The sequence below is a fragment of the Choloepus didactylus genome, assembly GCF_015220235.1.
Source record: "Choloepus didactylus isolate mChoDid1 chromosome 11 unlocalized genomic scaffold, mChoDid1.pri SUPER_11_unloc2, whole genome shotgun sequence".
Classification (NCBI taxonomy): Eukaryota; Metazoa; Chordata; class Mammalia; order Pilosa; family Megalonychidae; genus Choloepus; species Choloepus didactylus.
The window spans coordinates 4,675,312-4,695,099 of record NW_023637579.1 but is presented as its reverse complement, the minus strand read 5'-3'; the positions used below and the strand labels follow the sequence as shown (position 1 = coordinate 4,695,099).

Sequence of the window (19,788 nt, the reverse complement as noted above, 5' to 3'; positions counted from 1 at the left end):
CTGAATGGGTGGAGCAACACCTCCATGGAAATTATCCAGTCAGAGTCATCACCCACAGCTGGGTGGGGCTCATTCCAAAGAAACACTCAAAGAATTACAATCTAATGAACACTGATAACATCTGCCCACACAAGATTACATCAAAGATAATGGCTTTTGGGGGACACAATCTATTCAAACTGGCACACTAAGCAAATGTAATTTATCACAAGACAGCTCAGAAGAGTGCTTCCCTTTCCAGAGAGTTCAGCAGTGAATGGGGAGGTAGGGATATTCTGATATGTGTGGTGGTTATATGGGGGTGTTCCAGTTTGCTAATGCTGCCTTATGCAAAACACCAGAAATGGACTGGCTTTTAAAAAGGAGGTTTATTTGGTTACACAGTTACAGTCTTAAGGTCATAAAGTGTCCAAGGTAAGGCATCAATAATAGGGTACCTTCACTGGAGGATGGCCAATGGTGTCCCGAAAACCTTGTTAGCTGGAAGGCACGTGGCTGGTGTCTGCTTGCTCCCAGGTTGTGTTTCAAAATGGTGTTCTCCAAAGAGTTGCTCTTGGGGCATTTTGTCCTCTCTTAGCTGCAGCTCCTCTTCAAAATGTCACTTTCAGTTGCTCACTCTCTGTTTGTGAGCTCTTTTTATAGGACTCCAGTGAACCAATCAAGACCCACCCTGAATGGGCAGGGTAACACCTCCATGGAGACACTCAATCAAGAGGTCACACCCTAATCAACACTAATACACCTGCCTTCACAAGATTGCATCAAAGATAATGGCATTTTGGGGGACATAATACATCCAAACCAGCATAGGAGGCATGGATGTGCAAAACTCATTGTACTGTACAATGAACATTCATGTACTTTACTACCTGTAAGTTCTCTCTCGACAAAAACCGGAATACAGTTTGTGGAGGATGAATCATGGATGCCACACCAAGGATGCGACAGGGAGGAATGGACTGTCCCAGCTGCCTAGACCAAGGGACACGTGGCAAAGCAACACATTAGCAGTTAGAGGGGCTGGGGCAGCCTCAGCCCCTTCCTCCAGTCTTCAGAATTGTCCTTGAGTCAGCACATCCCTGAGTTGCGCACCTGTGTCTCCATGACAAGCACCTTTGTGTTCATAACACACTTCCATAAACCGATGGGACACGTGGCATCAGTGGGCTCATGAACAGCAATAACTGAACTTGGATGCTTGGTTGACGTGAAACGGGTGGGTATGGGGTCTGAGTCTCTGAACCCTCATGTCCCTCCCTGTCTCTGTCCCCAGAGCCCGTGGTGGTGTTCGCCAAGGAGCAGCCGGCGCGCAGTGAGGTGCAGGCCGAGGTGGGGTCCAGCTCCACGCTGAGCTGCGAGGTGGCCCAGGCCCAGACGGAGGTGACGTGGTACAAGGACGGGAAGAAGCTGAGTGCGAGCCCGAGGGTGCACATGGAGGCCACGGGCCGTGGTCGGCGGCTGGTGGTGCAGCAGGCGGGCAAGGCGGATGCTGGGGAGTACAGCTGTGAGGCCGGGGGCCAGAAGGTCTGCTTCCACCTGCACGTCACAGGTGGGTTCTTTGGGGATGGTGGGACTGACTTACTTGCCCAGAACCCTTCTTGTGCTCATTAGTGTCCAGGACCCTGACTCTACCAGACTCTTCGAGTCTGAGGTGTTCAGGTACCTTTTACTTGGGGATCTGTGAATTTCCTCCTGTTAGATGGTCTGGTTGCTCTCACAAGACCTCATCCACCATCACGTAGGTTTTGCTTGTGAGACATGTTTGAATTCTGTTGACCGGGTAAAGGTGACTTTGCCCCCTCCCTCATCAATTACACTTGGAATTATCTCAGGTTGAACTTTGAATTCTCTCAGACACTGTTCCCCTCCTCTGATGTAGATATAGCTGTCTTAGTACCCTATATGCACAAAATATAGAGCCATATTTTGTTTTTATCACTGTGCAAAGTAAATACAAGCAGAATGGGTGTTTATGTGTCTTTGGGCTGGGGTTCTGTTTTTAAAGCCAATATTGTTTTCCCCTTGTCCTCAGAACATCCTGTGTAAGAATTCTACTTGGGGTTTGACTTATGGATTTAGCAAGGGAAAGGAATAAGTAGCTGACACATATCAGCATGCTTGACTGGTGAGAGGCTTACTGTAGGAGCAGAAATGTCCCGGTAAAGCAGTATTTTTTACATGGTATTTCCTCAGTATATCATGTGTCCCTATGCTTGTTTGACTCATTCACAGGGAATTTGCAAAAATAACTTCATTTTCCTTTATTTGAGGAGTCATAGCCTGAAACAGGGTGGACTTCTATTCCACATTTGACCTCTTTGTGTCAGCAGTTAATAGTTCAGTTTTGTGTCCTGTATAATGCTCTTGGTTGTATATAGATCCAAAAAAACCTGGTGTGAATCTTTTGACAAATGAACAAATTCCTAAAGAACTGTATGAAAGCTGACTCTGGAAGAAATAGCTAGCAGAAACAGTCCTATACTAATTTTTAAGATGTAGCATTAATAAAAGTAATCTTCTCATGGAGCAAAATCTAAGCCCAGATGGCTTTACTGGTAAATTCTTCCAGATATTCAAAGATGATACTATTCCTAGGTTACACAGATTTTTCAAGAAAATAGAAAATGAAGATATACTATTCAACTCTTTTTTTTTTTTTGTAGTTACCCTGATAGTAATACCAATATTTTACAAGGAACCATCTAAAGAATTAAAATTACTGGTCAATCTGTTATGAATATCAATGAAAAATGCTAAAAAAAAAATAGTGAACTGAATCCATCAACAGAGCAAAAGGATAATACAATATGTATGGTTTTACATTAGAAGTGTTGGAAAATCAATATAATCCATGGCATTAACAGAAGAAAAGAGAGGAACTATGTGATTATCTCAATAAATGTGTAAAAACTGTTTGATACAAATTTAACAAATGCAAAGATACTTTTGATTAAATTTAGCCTCCATTCATGATGAAATGTTATTGGCTAACTATGAATAATAAGTTAGTTCCTTAATTTGATAAAGGGTGCTGCAGAAGTCAGACGCAAACATCACACTTAAAGTGAAACTTTGAAAGCTTTACCTTTGAGCCTGGGAACAAGACAAGGATTTCCCCTATCTCCAGTTCCATCCAAGATGTCCTGCACATTAGGCAGGAAAAGAAAATAAAAGGTTTAAGATATGGAAAAAGCTGCAGAGCCACAATCACAGATGATATGATTATCAATGCAGAGAATCCAAATATTAAATTATTGGATTAGTAAGAGATTTGAGAAAGATTGCTGCATCCAAAAATCAATATGTAGAAAACTTCTATATATGTTCAAACAATCATAACTGCAAAATGAAATGTTTAAAAAATTTACAGTAGCATCTAGAGGTTTGTACTTCTAATTAAGGTCTAATAAAAGATGTTTAAGGCCTCTGGGGGGAAAATGATGAAACAATACCTATAGATAGTAAAGAAGATCTAAATAAAGGAAGAGATAACCTTGGAAGACCCAAAAATGTTCATTCCCAATCAAAATCCAAACAGATATTTTTTCTCAGGAGGGGCTTGTGTGCAAACTGACAAGCTGATTCCAGTGGCCAAGTACAGCCAAGCCTCTCTAGAAGAGGAATAAGTGAGAGCATCTGCTCTACCAGAGATCAAGGCCAACTACAGACTCGAGTGATGAAGACAGCTGGGTATCAGTGCAGGGACAGGGAGACCAAAGGAACAGGAAAATGAGATCCATGCACACACGGGCTCCACATCTCCCTTTTCTTTCTTTGCTTTTCTTTTTCATGGTGCTTGTGCAAGGACTGGAGAAGGAATGGCCTTTTCATAAGCGGTGCTTGGACTGTTCAAGTATATGGAGAAAATAAAATTGGACTCCTCCTTCACACCAGGCACAAAAATCAACTCCAAGTAGGTTAGAGACCTCATGGGCATGTAGAACCATGAAGCTTTTAGCAGAATACATGGCCTATATAATGGCCTCAAGTAAAGAAAGATTCTTAAGCAGGACACAAATGCACTCAACAGAAAGAATAAGATTGACGTATTTGATGACCTTAAAACTAGGAACTTTGTCCATCAGAAGACTCCATATTAGAGTGAAAAGACCAGGCATGAAGATGGAGAAGATATTCAGAACACACATTACCATCAGAGCTCCAACATTCAAAATAGATGAAGAGTGTCTAAAAATCAGTGAAAGCCCCCATTATTGAAATTGGGGTAAAGGACTTGAACAGAGACACCCCAAGAGAGAAAATGCAAATGTCATAAACTTTGGCAAAGGTGTTTCACTGTAAGGGTCATCAGGAAAATACAAAGTAAAGCCCTAGGGAGGTTGAGCTACACACTCACCAGATTGCCAAAAATTCAGACAACCAATGAGGGCGTGCGTGGGCTGACCAGGGACTCGGATGCAGAGCTGGAGGGGATGTGATCTGGACAGTCATGTTGGAAAACACACTGGTGTCACCTGGTAAAGTTGAGGATTTGCAACCATCTTGACCCCACAGTTCCTGTCCTAGAGGACTGTGTGCACGGGAGACATCTAACCATGTCCCCACCTGGGCATCCCACATACCATCAGCTTAGAACATATATAGATTGTGGTGTGTTGCTCCAAGGGCAACAGAACTGGGTCAGCCACCCAGCCGGTGGCAGAGCCTGGAAAAGCTTCTCATTCTCCTGCCTCCCCCTCCAGGCCTTCTTTCTTCAGTGCTGCTCTCCTGACTTGGATGGAGTCTCTGATCTGGTATCTCCCTCCCTGTCCCCAGAGCCTGTGGTGGTGTTTGCCAAGGAGCAGCCGGCGCGCAGTGAGGTGCAGGCCGAGGCGGGCTCCAGCGCCACGCTGAGCTGCGAGGTGGCCCAGGCCCAGATGGAGGTGACGTGGTACAAGGATGGGAAGAAGCTGAGTGCGAGCCCGAGGGTGCACATGGAGGCCATGGGCCGTGGTCGGCGGCTGGTGGTGCAGCAGGCGGGCAAGGCGGACGCTGGGGAGTACAGCTGTGAGGCCGGGGGTCAGAAGGTCTGCTTCCGCCTGCATGTCACAGGTGGGTTCTTTGGGGATGGTGGGACTGACTTACTTGCCCAGAACCCTTCTTTTGCTCATTTGTGTCCAGGACCCTGACTCTATCAGACTCTTTGAGTCTGAGGTGTTCAGGTACCTTTTACTTGGGGATCTGTGAATTTCCTCCTGTTAGATGGTCTGGTTGCTCTCACAAGACCTCATCCACCATCACGTAGGTTTTGCTTGTAAGACATGTTTGAATTCCGTTGACCGGGTAAAGGTGACTTTGCCCCCTCCCTCATCAATTACACTTGGAATTATCTCAGGTTGAACTTTGAATTCTCTCAGACACTGTTCCCCTCCTTTGATGTAGATATAGCTGTCTTAGTATCCTATATGCAAAAAATATAGAGCCATATTTTGTTTTTATCACTGTGCAAAGTAAATACAAGCAGAATGGGTGTTTATGTGTCTTTGGGCTGGGGTTCTGTTTTTAAAGCCAATATTGTTTTCCCCTTTTCCTCAGAACATCCTGTGTAAGAATTCTACTTGAGATTTGACTTAAGAATTTAGCAAGGGAAAGGAATAAGTAGCTGACACATATCAGCATGCTTGATTTCCTTTTTTGGAGGAGTCATAACTTCAAACAGGCTGGACTTCCATTCCACATTTGACCACATTGTGTCAGCACTTAATAGTTCAATTTTGTATCCTGTATAATGCTCTTGGTTGTATACAGATACAGAAAACCTGGTGTGAAACTTTTGAAAATGGACAAATTCCTAAAGAACTGTATGAAAACTGACTCTGGAAGAAACAGACAGCATAAACAGTCTTATACTAATTTTTAAGATGTAACATTAATAAAAATTATCTTCTCATGGAGCAAAATCTAAGGCCAGTTGGCTTAACCAGTAAATTCTACTGAATATTCAAGAAGATACTATTTCCATATTATAGAGATTTTTCAAGAGAATAGAATGAAGAGATACTCTTCAACTCATTTTTTTTTGTAGTTAGCTTGATATTAATACCAAAATTTGACAAGGAAACTATTAGAATTTAAAATTACTCATCAATCTGTTATGGGTATCAATGCCAAAATGATAGAAAGTAGTAAACGGAGTTCAGGAATATAGCAAAAGGATAATACACTTTGTGTGGTTGTTTTAACATTAGAAACATTAGAAAATCAATATAATCCATTGCATCAACGGATGAAAAGAGGAAAACCATGTGATTATCTCAGTCAATGCCTAACAAATATTTGATACAAACTTAACATCATAGATTTCAAAATATTTTTGATAAAATTTAGCCTCCATTCATGATGAAATGTTATTAGCAAATTGTGAAAATAGGTCACTTCCTTAATTTGATAAACAGTGCTGCAGAAAACAGAAGCAAAACATCACACTTAAAGTGAAACTTCAAAAGCTTTGCCTTTGAGCCTGGGAACAAGACAAGGATTTCTGTATCTCCATTTCCATCCAAGATATCCTGCACATTAGGAAGGAAAAGAAAATAAAACGTTTAAAATATGGAAGAATATACAGAGCCACAATCACAGATGATATGATTATCAATGCAGAGAATCCAAATATTAAATTATTATAATTAGTAAGAGAGTTGAGAAAGATAGCCACATCCAAAAATCAATACACAGGAAACTTCCATATCTAAGTACAAGCAATCATAACTGCAAAGTGAAATGTTTAAGAGATTTACAATATCATCTAGAGTTTCATGCATCTAATTAAGGCCTAATAAAAGAGGTTTAAGGCCTCTGGTGGGAAAATGATTGAACAATACCTATAGGTAATAAAGAAGATCTAAATAAATGAAGAAATAACCACGGAAGACTCAAAAATATCCATTCCCAACCAAAATAGAAATAGATGCTTTTACTCAGGATGGACCTGTGTGCAAACTGACAAGCTGATTCCAATGGCTAAGTACAGCCAAGGCTCTCCAGAAGAGGAAGAAATGAGAGGATTTGCTCTACCAGAGATCAAGACCAACTGTAGACTTGCGTGATTCAGACAGCTGTTATCAGTGCAGGGAAAAGGAGACCAAAGGAACGGGAAAATGAGATCCATGCACACACAGGCTCCACACCTCCCTCTTATTTCTTTTCTTTTCCATGGTGCTTGTGCAAGGAGTGGAGAAAGAATGGTCTTTTCATAAATGGTGTTTGGAACTTTCAAGTATATGGAGAAAAGAAAATTGGACCCTTCCTTCATGTTAGGCATGAAAGTCAACTCCAAGCAGGCCACTGTGCATGTAGAACCACAGAGCTGTTAGCAGAATGCATGTACTATTTAATGGTCTCAAGTAAAGAAAGGTTCTTAAACAGGACACAAGTGCACCCATTAGAAAGGATAAGATTGACGTATTTGATAACATTAAGCTAGGAACTTTGGTCCATCAGAAGACACCATAGTAGAGTGAAAAGGCCAGGCACAAATGGAGAAGTTATTGAGAACACACATTACCGTCAGAGCTCCAGCATTCAAAATATATGAAAAGCACCTAAAAATCAATGAAACTCCTTGTTATTGGAAATGGGTTAAAAGACTTGAACAGAGACACCACAAAAGAGGAAACACAAATGTCACAAACTGGCAAATGTTTTTCACTGTCATCAGTGAAAGCCCCGGGGAGGTTGAGCTACACACTCACTAGATTGCCAAAAATTCAGACAACCAATAAGGGCATGTGTGGGTTGACCAGGAATTCTGATGCAGAGCTGGTGGGGATGTGACCTGGTCAGTCATGTCAGAAAACACACTGGCATCACCTGGTAAGGTTGAAGGTTTGCAACCATCTTGACCACACAGCTCCCCCTCTACTTGAGTGTGTGCACAGAAGACATCTAACCTTGTCCCCATCCAGACACATCCCACGTACCATCAGCATAGAATGTAAATAGATTGTGGTTTGTTGCTCCAAAGGTAATGGGACTTGCTTCAGCCACACAGCTGTTGGCAGAGCCTGGAGAAGCTTCTCGTTCTTCTGCCTCCCCCTCCCGGCCTCCTTTCCTCAGTGCTGCTCTCCTGACTTGGATGGAGTCTCTGATCTGGTATCTCCCTCCCTGTCTCCAGAGCCCACGGTGGTGTTTGCCAAGGAGCAGCCAGCGCGCAGTGAGGTGCAGGCCGAGGCGGGGTCCAGCGCCACGCTGAGCTGCAAGGTGGCTCAGGCCCAGACGGAGGTGACATGGTACAAGGATGGGAAGAAGCTGAGTGCGAGCCCGAGGGTGCGCGTGGAGGCCACGGGCTGTGGTCAGCGGCTGGTGGTGCAGCAGGCGGGCAAGGAGGATGCTGGGGAGTACAGCTGTGAGGCCGTGGGCCAGAAGGTCTGCTTCCACCTGCACGTCACAGGTGCGTTCCTGGATGTCCCTCCTGTCTTCCTGAGGAGCAGCCTTAGGCAGTGGTGGGTGAGAGCTGCTGCCTTGTGGCCTGTTCTCTTACAAAACTCATCATATAACATCCTCTAGCATGTATTTACAACACACCGAGTGACAGGACCTTGTGACATGCTTTTGTATTTTTAGATGGTTAAACATCACCTGTGATGAGGAATCTGTTTATTCCCTTTTAAAAATAAGGGTCAGGATGTTCCATAACTTCTATGTCATGCATCCAGAGAATAGCAGATTTTCTGCAGGATTGGGGTCCAATAGCTTGGGATCATTTTCCTCCTTCTTTAAAAACTCTGCTTTCAGTATTTAGATTAGCAGGCTGCTGGTGATACATTCTGGCAAATTTTTTTTGCTCACTTGACACCACTTTTTTTTTTTTTTTTTTTTTTTTTACCTCCTTTTTGTTTTTAATTCATAGGCTTGATTATTTTTTTTTGGAATAGTTTTAGATTTACAGAAAAATTGTGCAGAGTTCTTATATTCTGCTCCCCTGCAAACTGTTTCCCCTTTTTTGACATATCACTTTAGTGTGGTGTGTTTGTTACAATTGATGGCCCAGTATTGAGGTGTTGTTTTAATTAAGGCCCATAGTTTACATTGCATTTCCCTCTTTGTTTTGTACACTTCTGCTGGTTTTGACAACACATAATGTCTTGTAACCACCATTACACTACCACATACAATAAGTTGTGCTGTCGTGGAAATCCGTGTGATTCACCTAGTCTTCCCTTTCCGCTGACCCCCTGGCAATCACAGACCTTTTTACTGTCTGTATCATTTTGCCTTTTCCAGAATGCCATGTTGATGGAACATACCGTTTGCAGCCTTTTTAGACTCGCTTCTTTCATTTCACAGCATGCATTCAAGGTTCCTCCATGTCTGTTCGTGGTTCAAAAGCTCATTTCTTTCTTGCGCTGAACAAAAGACCACAATTTGTTTATCCCTTCACTTATTGAAGGACGTCTCAGTGCACCCGTGTTTTGGCAGTTATGAATGAGTCTGTGATAAACCTTCTCATGCAGATTTTTCTGTGGACGTTTCATGCTGTGGAGCATGATAGCTGCATCATACACCAAGATAATTTCTAGGTTTGTGAGAAACTGCCAAATTTTCTTCCAATGCAACGGTACCTGATTGCATTCTCAGTTCTTGAATGACAATTACAGTTGCTGCACATCATTGCCACCTTTTGGTATTGTCAGCTTTTTGGATTTTTTCTGTTCGAATAAGTGTGCATTGATATGTCATTGTGATTTTAATTTGTAATTTCCTAATAACATACGATGCTGAGCATATTTTCATATGCTTATTTGCCACCTATCTTCTTTGATGAGATGTTTGTTTAGAGCTTTTCCCATTTTTAAAATTGGGTTGCTTATTTTCTTAGCAATTGTTGAGTTTTGAAGAACTCTTTGCATATTTTGGAGACAAGTTCTTCAGTGTCTTGATTTGCCAGAGCTGCTGTGACAAGTACCCTACGATGGGTTGGCTTGAACAAGCATTTATTGTCTCTTGGTTTGGAAGTCTAGAAGTCCAGCATCGAGCTATCGGCAGGGTTTGCTTTCTCCCAAAGTCTGTAAAGTTTCATCACTCCTTCGTCATATGGGGTTCTCTCTCTTTCCGTGTGCCTGCTCTTCTTGTTTCTGCTGACTTTTAGGCTCTCCTGGTTTCTGACTGCTATGATGGTGTCTGTTCCAGTTTGCTAATTCTGCCATTTTGCAAAACACCAGAAATGGATTGGCTTTTATAAAGGGGGTTTATTTGGTTAGACAGTTACAGTCTTAAGGCCATAAAGTGTCCAAGGTAAGGCATCAACATTTGGGTACCTTCACTGGAGGATGGCCAATGGTGTCTGGAAAACCTCTGCTAGCTGGGAAGGCATGTGGCTGGCGTCCGCTGATCCCAAGTTGTGTTCCAGCCCCTCTCTCAGTTCCTGTGCAGTCTTCAAAGTGTCTGTCTTTGCTGCAGCAGCAGGCTCGTTCTGTCTGAGCTCTTATATAGGGCTCTAGTAAACTAATCAAGGCCCACATTGAATGGGCAGGGCCATGCCTCCATGGAAATTATCCAATCAGAGTTATCACCCACAGTTGGGTGGGTCACATCTCCATGGAAACAAACGAATCCAAAGGTTCCAACCTAATCAACACTAATACTTCTGCCCCAACAAGACTGCATCAAAGAACGTGGCGTTTTGGGGGACATAATACATCCAAACCAGTATAAGTTCTATGGCACTGGCTCTTATATTTAGGTCTTTGCTCTGAGTTAATTTTTTATAGGGTGTGAGGTAGGTGACCTCTTTCATTCCTCTGGATATGAATATCCAGTTCTTTGAGCACCATTTATTGAAGAGACTGTTCTGTCCCAGCTCAGTGGATTTGGGGGCCTTGTTAAAAATCAGTCAACCATAGATCTGGGGATCTGTTTCCAAGCTCTCAATTCGATTCCAGTGATCAATCTATGTCTATCTTTGTGCCAATACTATGCTGTTTTTTTTTAATTAATTTTTATTGAGATATATTCACATACCACGCAGTCATACAAAACATACAGTGAATTGTTCACAGTACCGTTATGTAGTTGTGCATTCATCACCAAAATTAATTTTTGAACATTTTCATTACCACACACACAAAAGTAATAAGAATAAAAATTACAGTGAAAAGGAACAATTAAAGTAAAAAAGAACACTGAGTGCCATTTTTTTTGCCCCTGTTTTTCTACTCATCCATCCATACACTGGACAAAGGGCAGTGTGGTCCTTATGGCTTTCCCAATCCCATTGTCACCCTTCAGAAGCTACATTGTTATACAATTGTCTTCAAGATTCAAGGGTTCTTGGTTGTAGTTTGATAGTTTCAGGTATTTACTGCTAGCTATTCCAATTCATTAGAACCTAAAAATGGTTGTCTAAAGTGTGCATAAGAGTGCCCACCAGAGTGACCTCTCGGCTCCTTTTGGAATCTCTCTGCCACTGAAGCTTATTTCATTTCCTTTCACTTCCCCCTTTTGGTCAAGAAGATGTTTCCATCCCATGATGCCAGGTCTAGATTCCTCCCCGGGAGTCATATTCCACGTTGCCAGGGAGATTCACTCCCCTGGGTGTCTGATCCCACCTAGGGGGGAGGGCAGTGATTTCACCTTTCAAGTTGGCTTAGCCAGAGAGAGAGGGCCACATCTGAGCAACAAAGAGGCATTCGGGAGGAGGCTCTTAGGCACAATTATGGGGAGGCCTAGACTCTCCTTTGCAGCAACAGTCTTCCCAAGGGCAAGTCCTGTGGTAGAGGGCTCCACCCATCAAACCACCAGTCCCCTATGTCAGTGAGCACATCAGCAACCACTGAGGTGGGGAAGCTCAACATCCCTGCATTCTCCACCACCTCCTCAGGCAGAATCTGCATATTTTTTCATCGTTTTTTTTTTTTTTTTAAATTAACTATTAACTATATCAAAAAAGTTTAAAAAAAAACATACAATATGAAAACATTTCAAACAAACCAAAACAAGGGAATAAGAAAAAGACAACTAACCTAAAATAACTACTTTACTTCCAACATGTTCCTACTCTACCCTAAGAAAATAACCTAATATAGCAACATTTCTGTGAACTTGTTCCTACTATACCCACCAGAAATTAATAAACCATATTCATTCCTGGGCTTTCCCAGAATGTTAAATTTACCCACGATAGCTTATCTGTTCTTACTGGGTTATCGTTCCCCCTTCAATAATTGCTCTCTATCACCAGGTCCCCTACATTCTACATTATAAACCATTTGTTTTACATTTTTCAAAGTTCACATTAGTGGTAGCATGTAATATTTGTTTTTTTGTGCCTGGCTTATTTCGCTCAGCATTATGTCTTCAAGGTTCATCCATGTTGTCATATGTTTCACGAGATCGTTCCTTCTTACTGCTGTGTAGTATTCCATCGTGTGTATATACCACATTTTATTTATCCACTCATCTGTTGAAGGACATTTGGGTTGTTTCCATCTCTTGGCAATTGTGAATAATGCTGCTATGAATGTTGGTGTGCAGATATCTGCTCATGTCACTGCTTTCATACCTTCCGGGTGTATACCGAGAAGTGCAATTGCTGGATCAAAGGGTAACTCTATATCTAGTTTCCTAAGGAACTGCCAGACTAACTTCCAGAGTGGCTGAACCATTATACAGTCCCACCAACAATGAATAAGAGTTCCAATTTCTCCACATCCCCTCCAGCATTTGTAGTTTCCTGTTTGTTTAATGGCAACCATTCTAACTGGTGTGAAATGGTATCTCAATATGGTCTTAATTTGCATCTCTCTAATAGCTATTGAAGCTGAACATTTTTTCCATGTATTTCTTGGCCATTTGTATTTCCCCTTCAGAGAACTGTCTTTTCATATCTTTTGCCCATTTTATACTTGGGCTGCCTGTACTATGGTCATTGAGTTGTAGATTTCTTTATATATGCAAAATATCAGTCTTTTATCAGATACATGGTTTCCAAAAATTTTTCCCATTGAGTTGGCTGCCTCATCAACTTTTTGACAAATTCCTTTGAGGAGTTCCCATTTATCTATTTTTTCCTTTGTTGCTTGTGCTTTTGGTGTAAGGTCTAGGAAGTGACCTCCTAATACAAGGTCTTGAAGATGTTTCCCTACATTATCTTCTAGGTGTTTTATGGTGCTGTTTTTTGTATTGAGGTCTTTGATCCACTTTGAGTTAGTTTTTGTGTAGGGTGTGAGGTAGGGGTCCTCTTTCCTTCTTTTGGATATGGATATTCAACTCTCCCAGCCCCATTTGTTGAAAAGACGGTTATGTCCCAGCTCAGTGGTTTTGGGGGCCTTATCAAAGATCAGTTGGCTGTAGATCTGGGGTCTATCTCTGAATTCTCAATTTGATTCCATTGAACAATATATTTATCTTTGTGCCAGTACCATGCTGTTTTGACTACTGTGACTTTATAATAAGCTTCAAAGTTGGGAAGTGTAAGTCTTCCCACTTTGTTTTTCTTTTTTAGTGTGTTTTTAGCAATTCCAGGTATCTTCCCTTTCCAAATAAACTTGATAACTAGCTTTTCCAAGTCTGCAAAGTAGGTTGTGGGAATTTTCATTGGGATTGCATTGAATCTGTAGATGAGTTTGGGTAGAATTGACATCTTAATGACATTTAGCCTTCCTATACATTAACATGGAATATTTTTCCATCTCTTAAGGTCCCTTTCTATTTCTTTTAGTAGACTTATGTAGTTTTCTTTGTATAGGTCTTTTACATCTTTGGTTAAGTTTATTCCTAGGTACTTGACTTTTTTAGTTGCTATTGAAAATGGTATCTTTTTCTTGAGTGTCTCTTCACTTTGTTCATTTTTAGTGTATAGAAACATTACTGACTTACGTGCATTAATCTTGTATCCCGCTACTTTGCTAAATTTATTAGCTCTAGTAGCTATAGCATCGATTTCTCAGGGTTTTCCAGATATAAGATCATTTCATCTGCAAATAATGACAGTTTTACTTCTTTCTTTCTAATTTGGATGCTGGCTAGCACTTCTAGCACAATAGTGAATAACAGTGGTGACAGCAGGCATCCTTGTCTCATTCCTAATCTTAGGGGGAAGGTTTTCAGTCTCTCACCATTGAGTACTATGCTGGCTGTGGGTTTTTCATATATGCTCTTTATCATATTGAGGAAGTTTTCTTCAATTCCTACCTTTTGAAGTGTTTTTTTTTTTTTATCAAAAAGGGATGTTGGATTTTGTCGAAAGCTTTTTCAGCATCTATTGAGGTGATCGTTTGATTTTTCTCTTTTGATTTGTTAATGTGTTGTAATACATTGATTGATTTTCTTATGTTGAACCATCCTTGCATGCCTGGAGTGAACCCCACTTGGTCATGGTGTATGATTTTTTTAATGTGTCTTTAGATTCGATTTGCAAGCATCTTGTTGAGGATTTTTTGCATCTATATTCATTAGGGAGATTGGCCTGTAGTTTTCCTTTTTTAGCATCTTTACCTGGTTTTGGTATTAGACTGATGTTAGCTTCATAAAATGTGTTAGGTAATGTTCCAATTTCTTCAATGTTTTGAAAGAGCTTAAGTAAGATTGGTGTCAGTTCTGTTTGGAAAGTTTGGTAGAATTCCCCTGTGAAGCCATCTGGCCCTGGGCATTTATTTGTGGGAAGCTTTTTGATGACTGATTGGATCTCTTTGCTTGTGATTGGTTGGTTGAGGTCTTCTGTTTCTTCTCTGGTCAGTCTAGGTTGTTCATAAGTTTCCAGGAAATTGTCCATTTCCTCTACATTATCCAGTTTGTTGGCATACGAGTGTTCATAGTATCCTCTTATAATTTTTTTAATTTCTTTGGGATCCACAGTAATGTCACCTTTCTCATTCATTATTTTGTTTATATGGGTCTTCTCTCTTTTTGATTTTGTTAGTCTAGCTAGGGGCTTGTCAATCTTGTTGATATTCTCAAGGAAACAACTTTTGGTGTTATTTATTCTCTCTGTTTTTTTTTTTTTTTGTTCTCTATGTCATTTATTTCTGCTTTAATCCTCATTACTTCTTTCCTTCTACTTGGTTTAGGATTGATTTGCTGCTCATTTTCTAGCTTTTTCAGTTACTCCATTAGTTCTTTGATTTTTGTTCTCTCTTCCTTTTTTATGTATGTGTTTAGTGCTATAAATTTCCCCCTCAGTACCGCTTTTGCTGCATCCCATAGGTTTTGATATGTTGTGTCCTTATTTTCATTCATCCCTATATATTTAGCAATTTTTCTTGCTATTTCTTCTTTAACCCACTGATTGTTTAGGAGTGTGTTGTTTAACCTCCAGGTATTTGTGAATTTTCTAAGTCTCTGATGGTTATTGACTTCTAATTGTATTCCATTGTGGTCAGAGAATGTGCTTTGAATAATTTCAATCTTTTTAAATTTATTGAGGTTTGTTTTATATCCCAGCATACGATTTATTCTGGAGAAAGTTCCGTGAGCACTAGAGAAGTATGTGTATCCTGGTGATTTGGGATGTAATGTTCTATATATGTCTGTTAAATCCAATTCATTTATCAGATTGTTTAGGTTTTCAGTTTCCTTACTGGTCTTCTGTCTGGTTGATCTATTTATAGGAGAGAGTGATGTGTTGAAGTCTCCCACCATTATTGTGGAAACATCAATTGCTTCCTTTAGTTTTGCCAGTGTTTCTCTCATGTATTTTGTGGCACCTTGATTGGGTGCATAGACATTTATGATTGTTATTTCTTCTTGTTGAATTGCCCCTTTTATTGGTATGTAGTGATCTTCTTTGTCTCTCAAAACATCCCTGCATTTAAAGTCTATTTTATCTGAGATTAATATTGCTACTCCTGCTTTCTTTTGGCTGTAGCTTGCATGAAATATTTTTTCCATCCTTTCACTTTCAATTTCTTTGTGTCCCTGTGTCAAAGATGAGTGTCTTGTATGTAACATATTGATGGTTCATATTTTTTGATCCATTGTTCCAATCTGTATCTTTGAATTGGGGAGTTTAATCCATTTACATTCAACGTTATTAATGTGAAGGCATTTCTTGAATCAGCCATCCTATCCTATGGTTTATGTTTGTCAGATGTATTTTTTACCCCTCTCTCTTAATGTCCTCTGATGTACCCATACTGAATCTCTTTAGTACTAAACCCTTCTCCATCTCTCTTGTTTCTTTGTTTCTGTGTTGGTAGAGCTCCCTTTAGTATCTCCAGTAGGGCAGGTCTCTTGTTACCAAAATCTCTCAGCATTTGTTTGTCTGTGAAAAATTTAAGCTCTCCTTCAAATTTGAAGGCAAGCTTTGCTGCATAAAGAATTCTTGGTTGGCAATTTTTCTCTCTCAGAATTTTAAATATGTCATGTCACTGCCTTCTTGCCTCCATGGTGGCCACTGAGTAGTCACTACTTAGTCTTATGTTGTTTCCTTTGTGGTGAATTGCTTTTCTCTTGCTGCTTTCAGAACTTGCTCCTCTTCAGTATTTGACAGTCTGATCAGAATACTTCTTGGAGTGGGTTTACTTGGATTTATTCTATTTGGAGTTTGCTGAGCATTTATGATTTGTGTATTTATGTTGTGTAGAAGGTTTTGGAAGTTTTCCCCAACAATTTCTTTGAATACTCTTTCTAGACCTTTACCCTTCTCTTCCCCTTCTGGAACACCAATGAGTTTTATATTTGGATGTTTTATTTTATCTATCATATCCCTGAGGTCCATTTCAGTTTTTTCTATTTTTTCCCCTTCGCCTTTTGTTCTTTCATTTTCCATTCTGTCATTCTCGGGGTTGCTGATTCGTTGTTTAGCTTCCTCTAGTTTGTACTATGAGCATCTAGAATCTTTTTAATTTCTTCGACAGTTTATTTCAATAAGATTATCTATTTTTTTATTTACTCTTGCAATTTCTTCTTTATGCTCTTCTAGGGTCTTCTCCATGTCCTTTATATCCTGTGCCATGCTTTCGTTTTGTGTCTTTAGTTCTTTGATTAATTGCTCCAAGCAGTGTGTCTCCTCTGATCTTTTGATTTGGGTGTTTGGGTTTGGGTTATCCATATTGTCTGTTTTTTTCATATGCTTTAAAATTTTCCATTGTTTTTGGCCTCTTGGCATTTTCTTAACTTGATAGGGTTCTTTTAGGATATGTAGATTTATTCAAACATATATCTGTAATCTGTTAGATCTGCAGCTTGGTGATATACACTTTCTCTAACTAACCAGCATGTGGCATCTGTGGCCACCTATTTCCCTCAAGCCAGTCCTCCCCAACTTTGTCTTTGTGGTGAGTGGGGGTCTGAATCTTGTGGGGGTCCAATTGGTGCACTAAGTTTGTGTGTATAGTTGGTGCTGTCTGCCCTGAATGTGGGGCGTGTGTCTGAGTGGTTAGGGAGGGAGGGTGGCTTTAACAATCAAACCTCCCAAGTGTTCCTGGAGATTTAAAGCTGTTGCAAGAGTCTAATCCTTCAGTTCAGTCTTGCCACAGTTTGTCTCTGCCACTGACCCACAAGTCCTTGATATTGGTGTATGGTCCCTGGGACTTGCGAGTGGGTCCCTCTTCCAAGCTGTGCCCTTCTAGGCCTCTGCTGAAGGAAGGTTGAGCTAAATCACAAATGAGCACCATTCCCCAAGGGGAGTTCTGGGCTGCAGGACTATGTAGGGGCATTCCCAGCTTGCTGAAAGGATGGCTGAATGGGGCATGTTAATTTCCCCCTTTTCACACAGTTCTGCATTCCCAGCTCTGGGACAATTAGCTGTGGGTGTGAGAAAGGCTATTGTCCATGCCTGATATTGTGGTGTGTGCACACATTGCTGGAAACACTTCCGTCGCACTGGGTTTTTTGGCACAGCTCTGGGCTGTGGTGCCAGTGCCAGGCAGGAGCGTTCCCAGCCCACCAGGAAGATGCCTGTAAGGGATGTGTTTTTTTCCCCTTTTGGCTCACCTCTGCCTTCCTAGCTCCGAGAAAGTTAGCAGTGGGTGCATGAAAGGCTATCATCCACTACAGACATTGAGGCGTTCGCACAGCCCGTTCCTTCTGCGCTTCACTGTGCAATTCTTGCTGCCATATCTGTAGCTGCTTTTGGGTTTTTTTAAAAAAACCAGTCTGACTCCACACACCAACCCCTGGTTTCCCCACACTGCAGCGTGGCTGCTGGATATTCAGCAGGCTTACTCACTTCAGAACGCAGACTTGTGGTTTCATGAAGTGCACAGTCCCTGTGGATTTAGCAGACCTTATCCATCTGGTGCATTGCTGGAACTGGTGTTCTGGGTCACTTTCTGTCTTTTATCTAGTATTTTTCATGGAGGTGTTTTTTCTCCCTGTCTCTTCTAACCGCCATCTTCTTCTGGAAGCTAGTATGCTGTTTTGATAAAGATGTTTTTGGCTCTTCAAGATCCCTTTGACAACTAACTTTTCCAGTTCTACAAAGTTGGTTGGAATTTTGTTTGGTGTTGCTGTGAATCTATAGATCAGTTGAAGTAGAATTAACATCTTAATTACTTTTAGCCTTTCTATCCATGAACACAGAATGTATTTCCACCTATTTAGGTTTTCTTTGATTTCCTTTAGTGTGTTTTGTAGTTTTCTGTGTACAGGTCCTTTACATCCTTCCTAGATACTTGATTGTTTTAGTTGCTGTTGTGGATGGAATTTTTTTTTCTTATTTTCCTCCTCAGATAGCTCATTAATCATGTATAGAAATCTTACTGATTTCTGCATGTTAATCTTATATCCTGCCACTGGGCTGAATTTATTATCTCAAGTAGCTTTGTCGTAGATTTCTTGGGATTTTCCAAATATAGGATCATGTTATCTGCAAATAGAGTTTTATTTCTTCTTTTCCAATTTTGATGCATTTTATTTCTTTATCTTTTCTAATGGCTCTAGCTAGAACTTCTGGTACAATGTTGAATAACAGTGGTGACAGGGGGCATCTTTGTCTTATTCCTGATTTTAGAAGAAAGATTTCATTCCCTCACCATTGAGTATGATGTTGGCTATGGGTTTTTCATATATTCCCTTTATCCTATTGGGGAAGTTTCCTTTGATTCCTACCTTTTGAAGTGTTTTTTTCAAGAAAGGATGCTGAATTTTGTTGAATGCCTTTTCTGCTTCAATTGAGATTATCCTGTGATTTTTCCCTTTTGATTTGTTAATGTGGTGATTATGTTAATTGATTTTCTTGTGTTGAACCACCCTTGGGTGCCTAGAACAAACCCCACTTCATCATGGTGTATTATTCTTTTAATGTGTGGTTGGATTTGATTTGCATGTATTTTATTGAGAATTTTTGCATCTATATTCATTAGGGAGATTGGCCTATACTTTTCCTTTCTTGTAGTATTTTTATCAAGTTTGATAATAGAGTGATGTTAGCTTCATATAGTTAGGTAGTGTTCCCTTTTCTTCAATTTTTTGAGAAGAATTTTAGCAGGAATGGTGTTAATTATTTTTGGAATGTTTGATAAAATTCCCCTGTGAAACCATTTGGCCTTGGACTTTTCTTTGTAGGGAGATTTTTGATGATTTATTGAATCTCTTTACTTCTGTTTGGTTTGTTGTAGTCTTCTATTTCTCCTTTAGTCAGTCTAGGTTGTTTGTGTGTTTCTAAGAAATTGTCCATTTCATCTAAGTTTTCTAATTTGTTGGCATGCAGTTGTTCACAGTATTCTCTTAGACCTTTTATATTTCTTCGTGATCTGTGGAAATGGCCCCTGTCTCATTTCTGATTTTGTGTATTTGGTTCTTCTCTCTTTTTGACTTTGTCAGTCTCGCTAAAGGTTTGTCGATTTTGTTGATCTTCTCAAAGAACCAACTTTTGGTATTATTGATTTTCTCTATTGTATTTTTGTTCTC

General features: G+C 40.4%; 1 protein-coding gene across 1 annotated transcript in view; it reads left to right on the top strand.

The window, feature by feature from the left end:
• OBSCN (obscurin, cytoskeletal calmodulin and titin-interacting RhoGEF) overlaps positions 1–19,788 on the top strand; it is a 229,973-nt gene that overhangs the window by 33,823 nt on the left and 176,362 nt on the right. The window contains 3 exon segments of the mRNA XM_037823238.1: positions 1,274–1,549; positions 4,777–5,052; positions 8,114–8,389. Coding sequence (XP_037679166.1) covers positions 1,274–1,549; positions 4,777–5,052; positions 8,114–8,389 — 828 coding nt within the window.